Source organism: Saccopteryx leptura, chromosome 8, assembly GCF_036850995.1.
Source record: "Saccopteryx leptura isolate mSacLep1 chromosome 8, mSacLep1_pri_phased_curated, whole genome shotgun sequence".
NCBI classification, from domain to species: domain Eukaryota; kingdom Metazoa; phylum Chordata; class Mammalia; order Chiroptera; family Emballonuridae; genus Saccopteryx; species Saccopteryx leptura.
The window spans coordinates 51,067,196-51,075,866 of record NC_089510.1 but is presented as its reverse complement, the minus strand read 5'-3'; the positions used below and the strand labels follow the sequence as shown (position 1 = coordinate 51,075,866).

Here is an 8,671-nt window from a genome sequence, read left to right as displayed (position 1 = left end):
TGACCTGTGGTGGTGCAGTGGATCAAGCGTCAACCTGGAATGCTGAGGTCGCTGGTTCAAAACCCTGGGCTTGCCCAGTCAAGGCACATATGGAAGTTGAAGCTTCCTGCTCCTCCCCCCCCCTCTCTATCTCTCTCTTCTCTAAAATGAATAAATAAAAATAAATTTAAAAAATCAAACCCCCCCCCACAATTATTTAGCTTCACTTTACCCTAAATTATAACTTAATTTTGCTAACAATATATTTTCAACAAAAATTTAAGGAATATGAGATAGAAAAGGTTCAGAGCTATAATGAAATTCACAGTATTACAAATCTATAGTTTTGACATTGCACAGTTGGAGATAACCATGTGATAAAACAGAGCACTGAACTTGAAAACTAGAACACCTGACCTGCCACTCGTTAACTAACAATATGTGGAATATGTGTGGGCAAGTTTAACCTCCGAGTCTGTTTCCTCCTCTTTAAAACTTCAAAAAAATTTTGAAGATGAAATGAAAACACACATGAAAATGCTGGTACGCACAAAGGATAAAAAAATGTAACATAAACTGAAAATTCTGAAACAATTTAATTTCTTTTATCATTTAAAGTTAAGATACATTTTTCTCAGTCCTAGGAATTTTTATTCTTAATATCAAATAAATTATCACATGTCTTGTAAATTTTATATGTATAGCTGAATGTCTCTTCAGTCATCAGTGTCACTTCCTGATTCACTCAGCTGCAAATCATTTCCTAAAATAAAAAATGGCAAAACTGTAGTAATTAATATTTATTTTTTAATATATTTATTTTTTATAACAAATATTATACAAAAGTCCCATGTTATCCTGTTTAAACAACAATTTGTCATTAATAGACTGCTTATCATACAATTTTGTCACATCATTAGTAATTCAAATAATTAATACTAAAAAACACCCCATGACTCTTCAGCATAGTTTTATCATCTGGCATCTACTTCAGTCTTATTTCACCTACCAACATCACCCTTATTTTTATTGCACTGATTTAATTCCATCAGGAAATGAGAGATAAGTGGTTTAGAAGATCAGACTATCATTTCAAAGAATAAAAAAAAATTATATAATTTTTTACTTGAAATGTTGTCAAAATCATTAGTGTTTGTTAAAAGTAACCCATCATTGATTCCTTTTGTAATTCATTCATATGATTATGGCCATGAAATTTACATTCCAGTGAAGAAAACAAACAATAAACAAATATATGACATAATGCCAAGTAGGGATAAATACTATGAAAAAAGATAGGTATGAAGAGAATGGAAAGAAGTGCTATTTTAGATAGAATAGTTGGGAAAGCCTCCTTGAAGGGTGACATTTGAACAGAGATCAAGATGTGAAAATAAAGTCATGAAAATATGGACAGGAGTAACTATCCAGGCTCAGGGACGAGCACATACAAATGTCCCAAGGTAGAAGTTCTAACTATAAGAAGGTCATTGTGGATGGAATGAAATGAATGAGGAAGAGAATGATAAGAAATGAGGTCAGAAAGCTATCCAGAAGACCATCTAGGTCATGGTAAAAACTTTGAATTTTATTTGAAATGGTAATTCATTGGAAAATATTAAGAAAGCAACTGAATTGGACACTACTGTATATCAGGGACTAAACTATAATAGTGTGGAAGAAACATGGAGTCAGAGAGAGTAGTTAAGAAGTGATTGCAGTTTCTCACATAAGAAATAATGCCAGCTTTGCCTGACCAGGCGTTGGTGCAGTGGATAGAGTGTTGGACTGGGACACAGAGGACACAGGTTCGAAACCCTGAGGTCGCCAGCTTGAGCGCAGGCTCATCTGGTTTGAGCAAGGCTCACCAGCTTGAGCCCAAGGTCACATGGAGTGACTCGGTCTGCTGTAGCCCCCCCCACCCAGGTCAAGGCATATATGAAAAAGCAATCAATGAACAACTAAGGTGCCTCAATGGGGAACTGATGCTTCTCATTGCTCTCCCTTCATGTCTGTCTGTCCCTATCTGTCTCTCTGTCACAAAAATAAAAAATACTGGCTTTGACTCCAGTGGTTCAGATGGAAGTGGTGCTAATGGGCAGATTTATAATATAATTTGAAGGTAGAGCTTACAGGATCATCAAAAGCACTAGATTAATAAGGCATGAGAGAAAGCAAAACATAAAGAATAAGCCCAAATTTCTAGTCTAAATAACTGCATAAATGAAAAAAAAATAACTGTATAAATGATTGTATTATTTACAGAGATGAAAAAACACTAAAAGAACAAAATTATGTTAGAAAAATCACAAGGTCAATTTCAACATGTTACATTTGAGATATCTAGTAAATATTTAAATATATATGGTATAGGCCTTTGGTCAGCAAACTGCAGCTCGCGAGCCACATGTGGCTCTTTGGTCCCTTGGTTGTGGCTCTTCCACAAAATACCACATGCAGGTGCTACCTCGATAAGGAATGTACCTATCTATATAATTTAAGTTTAAAAAATTTGGCTCTCAAAAGAAATTTCAATCATTGTATTGTTGATATTTGGCTCTGTTGATGAATGAGTTTGCCAACCACTGATATAGGCAATTGGATACAAGTTTGGAGCTCAAGGTAGAGGCTAGAGCTTGAAATAAAAGATTTGAGGGAGATGATGTCAGAGTAATGGCAGCATGAGAGATACTCCTGATCTCTTCCCTTGACATTTCAACAAAGTGAACATCTATAATGCAGCAAAGGGACCCCAGCTAGGCTCACAGGAGCACTTGAAAGAACCACATACCAAATGGACTAAAGGTGGCTTGGGGTGAAAAGAGGGGGTGGGAGATAAAACACATTCGTAGTGGGCTTTCAAGAGGGGAGGAAATAAACCAGGAGTGACTGGGTTTCTCTCTCTGCTGGACTATAGGGAAAAGGGAAGTTTGGGCTCGCTGGATTCTGTCTGAGGAGTACAGAGAGGGAAACTCAGAATGACTGGAGCTCCTTTTGCTGGGAGGAACAGTGACATAGAGGGGCAGAAGGGGAAAAAACCAAAGTGGCCAGAGCATAGGGTCACAGCCAGTTTTCCTGTGGTCTGCCTGCAGCCACACTTGGCAGAGACAGAGAAAGCTAAAGTGCGACCCCCCTGCCTCCAAGATCCTGCCTCCCTCACCTCGCGATAAGGAGAATGGCAGAGAAACTCCACAGCAAGCTCCCCAGAGCCACTATCTCCCCTGAAAAATAGAGGTGCTCCATGTCTGGTCCCAAGGTGTGTTGAGACGTGGGAAGGAGCAACTGGAAGCCTGAGATTGCCATTGCTAGAGCCATAAAGCCAGAAAGCTGAAGCCATAAAGCCAAAGCTGTAAGGCCGAAGCCTTAAAGCCCTCACAACATGCCCTAACCAACATGACTGCAGCCCCATCTACATCACTGCGATAGCAATATCTCCGTTGAGGACAACATAGGAACTTCACAGACCTAAAGGCTGTAATAAAGTGACACTGAAAGAAACTTCTCAAAACCAAAATTAATTTTTTCTTTCCTCCCATTTTCCCTTTTTTCTTATTTTTTCTTTTATACTCTTTAATTTTTATATTTTTTTCTTATTTTTAATGGGCATTTTCTTTTGATTTTTTATTGGCTTTTGATCTTTTTTTCTGTGGCTTTTCTAGTCATAATTTTTAAAATTTTTGCATTTTGTATTGTACTTTTTTCATTGTTTTTCTGTTAGGGTTATTAACAATACCACTCTTAAATGACATCAAGGAAGAACAAATTGAATACCATGGATACATAAGACAGAGATGTAGTTCAGAAAGAAAATAAAAAATTTCCAGGAAAAAAAAATCTAAATCACATGGAAGCCTTAGAGATAAATGATAGAGTATTCAAAATTGAAGTTCTGAAAATACTCAACGAGATGTGAGAATACATCAAGAAGCAACTTAATGAGATTAGAAAACAAATTAATAAACAAAATGAATAACTCACCAAGGAGATTGAAAATTTTAAAACAGAGATGAGGAACTCAATAAATGAATTGAAGACTGATGTAGCAAGTTTAGCTAACAGAACAAGCCAGATAGAGGAAAGAATCAGTGACATCAAAGACAGGCAATTAAAGATGGTACAGAGAGGAAAGAGACTCATGAGTTAAAAAAACTGAGAGAGCTCTACAAGAATTGTCAGAATCCATCAGGAAGAGCATTTAAGAATAATGGGTATATCTGAAGAAGAAGAGAGGAAGAAGGAAATGGAGAGCCTATTCAAACAAGTAATAAGTGAGAATTTCCCACGCCTATGGAAAGAGTTGGAGCCTCGAGTCCAGGAAGCAAACAGAACTCTGAGTTACCTCAACCCAAACAGACCTACTCCAAAGCACAGCATAATAAAACTGTAAAAAATCAATGACAAAGAAAGAATTCTCAAGGCAGCTAGGAAGAAGAAGAACATAACATATCAAGGGAAACCCATTAGGTTATCATCAGACTTCTCAGAAGAAACTCTACAAGCAGAGTTTGGACCCAAGAGAATGGACCCAAGCATTCAAAGTAATGAAAGAGAGAAATCACCAGCCAAGAATAGTATATCAAAGTTTTCCTTCAAATATGAAGGAGAAATAAATTTTACAGACATATAGAAGCTGAGAAAATTTATCACCAGAAAACCCCCACTGCTGGAAATACTCATGGGGGTTATCTGACCAGATATAAAGAACAAAACAGATCAAAACTACAAGTAAAAACTCCAACAAGGTCAAAATAAAAACAAGGATAATCTGTGACAACAATAAAATAAAAAGGGAGAAGATAAACATCTGCACTTGCAAAGGAGGATGGAGTACAGAAGCACTCCTAAGACAAAGGACTCTTGTATATATGAACATTTTTCTCTTAATAACTTAATGGTAAACACTCATGAAAAATCCAGTACTGAAACACACAGCTGAGAAAAAGAAGAAACAGGGTAAAGAAGTATGGTCCACCAAACAAGCTAATGGACCTTGGCCATAGAGAACAATTTATGTATTTGACCCCAAAGGCAAAGGAAGTAAAGGTAAAAATAAATAAATGAGATTATATATATAAACGAAAAAGCTTCTGCACAGAAAAGAAACTGACAACAAAACACATAGGCAGCCAACTAAATGGGAGATGATATTTTCAAACAACAGCTCCGATAAGAGGTTAATATCCAAAACATAAAGAACTCACAAAGCTCATCAACAAACAAGCAAACAATCCAATTTTAAAAGGGAGGGGAAAAAGTGAACAGGCACTTCTCCCAAGAAGACATACAAATTGTCAACAGGTAATGAAAAAATGCTCATCTTCACCAGCTATTCAAGAAATATAAATAAAAACTACAATGAGATACCACCTCACACCTGTTAGATTGGCTATTATCAACAAGACAGGTAATACCAAGTGTTGGAGAGGCTGTGGAGTAAAAGCAACCCTCATTCACTACTGGTAGGAATGCAAATTAGTACAACCATTATGGAAGAAAGTATGGTGGTTCCTCAAAAAATTAAGAATAGAACTATCATATGACCCAGCAATCCCTCTACTGGTATCTACTCCCAAAACTCAAAAACATTGGTACGTAAAGACAAGTGCACCCCCATGTTCATCCCAGCCTTATTCACAGTGGCCAAGATGTGGAAACAAAGTGTCCCTTGATAGAAGATTGGATAAAGAAGATGTGGTATATATATGTGGTACACAATGGAATACTACGCAGCCATAAGAAACTGATAGTATCATTTATGACAACATGGATGGACCCTGAAAACATTATACTGAGTGAAATAAGTAAATCAGAAAAAGGTAAGAACTGTATGATTTCACACATAGGTGGGGCATAAAACTGAGACTCATGTACATATATAAAAGTGAAGTGGTTATCAGAAAGGGACATAGGGGAGAAGGGAGGGGGAGGGCATGGGTGAAGGGTGTAAACAGGGACAAATATTAGGTGACAGAAAATGATTTGACTTTGGGGGTTGGGTATACAACATAATCAACAGTTCAAATACAGTACTATAGAAATGTTCACCTGAAACCTATGTATTCTTATTGATCAATGTCACCATGTTAAAGTCAATTTACTAAATAAAATTTAAAAATAATAAAAAGATTTGGGAATCAGTGATTGTAAGGGTTTATTTGAAGCTATGGGACTAGATAAAATCATTTGGGTAGTAAATTAAAATGGCTAAAAATATTCTTATTTTTCTTAACTCTATCACAATCAACAAAAGCTGGCATTATTTTCAAGTTAATTCCCAGTTTAAGAGGTATAGTTTTTAAGCAATATACAATTGCTGTAAGGTATCTCAGTCTATTACCTGAACTCCAGAACTGATCACATCATTTGATAAAGAGATCTTCTAAAGCTTCTTCTGAGCATCTGGTTCCCATGATTACCATTTTATCATTTTTAAGACTTAAATTTCCACTTATTATACAACTACTGAATGGATTAAGAATGGTAAACTTGATACGCCTGTAATATGAGTTTCTCAAGTGACACTAACCCAAACATCCTGAGTTCAACTTTTCTTACTAGATTCCTGCTATAAAGCAGTGGTTTTTAAACCAGTGGTTAATTTTCATACAACATCAAGGTGGGTGGTTAACTCTTTTGTGGAATGGCACCAGTCCATGGTTGGCAGTTTAAAAACAATGCTATAGAGCAGGGATCCCCAAACTTTTTACACAGGGGGCCAGTTCACTGTCTCTCAGACCGTTGGAGGGCCAGACTATAAAAAAAACTATGAACAAATTCCTATGCACACTGCACATATCTTATTTTAAAGTAAAAAAACAAAATGGGAACAAATACAATATTTAAAATAAAGAACAAGTAAATTTAAATCAACAAACTGACCAATATTTCAATGGGAACTATGCTCCTCTCACTGACCACCAATGAAAGAGGTACCCTTCCAGAAGTGCGGCGGGGGCCGGATAAATGGCCTCAGGGGGCCGCATGTGGCCCGTGGGCCATAGTTTGGGGACCCCTGCTATAGAGGTTATATGCATAGTATTAGCATGTTGTTAAAATGTTCATACAGTTTTGAATATATGAGATTTGGTAATATAGCTTTTTTTCTTAAAGATTTTAATTTTTCATTTTAGAGAGGACACACACACACACACACACACACACAAAGGGAGAGAAGATAGGGGAGGAGCAAGAAGCATCAACTCCCATATGTACCTTGACCGAGCAAACCCAGGGATTCCAACTAACGACCTCAGTGTCCACTGCGCCATCACAGGTCAGGCTGGCAATACATTTTCAATTAAAATGGTAATTATGATTTAAATAAAAGAGTTTGCCCACAGCAAATGCATTAAGCCACCAAATCAATGGTTTTCAATTAGATCAATACTTCCCCCTGGGAGATGTTATAGAAATTTACATGAGGGGTTGCTTATCCAGATGATTTGCAGATTGCCAGTGGCATTTAGTGGGAGGAAAATTTAGGGATGATAAATGTCTTGCAATGCTGGGACCAGTCTTATGCAATGAAGATGTCTTGCACATTCTATAAAACTTGAATCCAGTGGGATATTCACGTACTTGTAAGACTTGTTTATAATTTTAAAACCATAACTTAATTGTATTTTTTATAAACTGGAAGTCTTCTTCTTCTTTTTTTTTTTTTTTTTGTATTTTTCCAAAGTTAGAAGTGGAGAGACAGTCAGACTCCCACATGCACCCGACTGGGATCCACTTGGCATGCCTACCAGGGGGCGATGCTCTGCCCATCTGGGGCATTGCTCCATTGCAGCCGGAGCCATTCTAGCACCTGAGGCGGAGGCCATGGAGCCATCCTCAGCGCCTGGGGCCAACTTTGCTCCAATGGAGCCCTGGCTGTGGGAGGGTAAGAAACAGAGAGGAAGGAGAGGGGGAAGGGTGGAGAAGCAGATGGGCACTTCTCCTGTGTGCCCTGGCCAGGAATCAAACCTGGGACTTCCACATGCTGGAAGTCTATGCTCTACGGCTGAGCCAACCAGACAGGGCCAGTATTCTTTTATTTTAAAACTGAAAGTATTCTTTTGTACAGATTTAAAATTCATTTAAATGTACAAGGATGTAAGTATCATGTAAACTGAAAGGATACTTTTTCTTAGAACCATACAAAGATTTTCTTTTCTTTAATTATTTGGGAAAACACATTAGTGATCTCAATGGTGCTCACATCTTTGGGTCAACAATACAGCACCTCAATACTTGTCTGTACATGCAAATCTATGAATATATATGTACAGGTATATACTTTTCCAGTACTTATTACAACACATTATATAAAAATTATTGACAAATTTAATGTTGTGCTCTTAATTTCCAATTTATTGACTAAAAGTCAGTACAGTATAAACATATGGCTACTTGGTTATGTCTTCTGGTGTAGCCATGCCTGAATATTTTTAAAGAGTGGATACATATTAGTTTACTATAAATTATTTTTATTTTGTCTTAATATTACATTAATTATTTTCAAAGATGTATGTACCTAAGCTATAAAAATCATTTTAAAACAGTAAAGGGGACTTAAAATTTTTCTTATAAAAGAGGATACTGGGTTTTATAAGGTTGAGAAATGGGATGATTGCAATAACAATAAGAGAGGGTTTATTTCCTCTTACTAAGGAAACCTCCAGTTTGGATAAAATATATTGAGAAAAAAAAA

The 8,671-nt window shown here is 36.7% G+C and overlaps 1 protein-coding gene across 1 annotated transcript in view; it reads right to left on the bottom strand.

Annotated features, from left to right (window-relative positions):
• Positions 1 to 574: 574 nt before the first annotated feature.
• The window catches only part of EAF2 (ELL associated factor 2), a 40,524-nt gene continuing 32,427 nt past the window's right edge, over positions 575 to 8,671 (bottom strand). Inside the window, exon 6 of the mRNA XM_066347281.1 lies at positions 575 to 742. Coding sequence (XP_066203378.1) covers positions 696 to 742 — 47 coding nt within the window. The 3' untranslated portion in view covers positions 575 to 695. The remainder of the gene's footprint in view (positions 743 to 8,671) is intronic.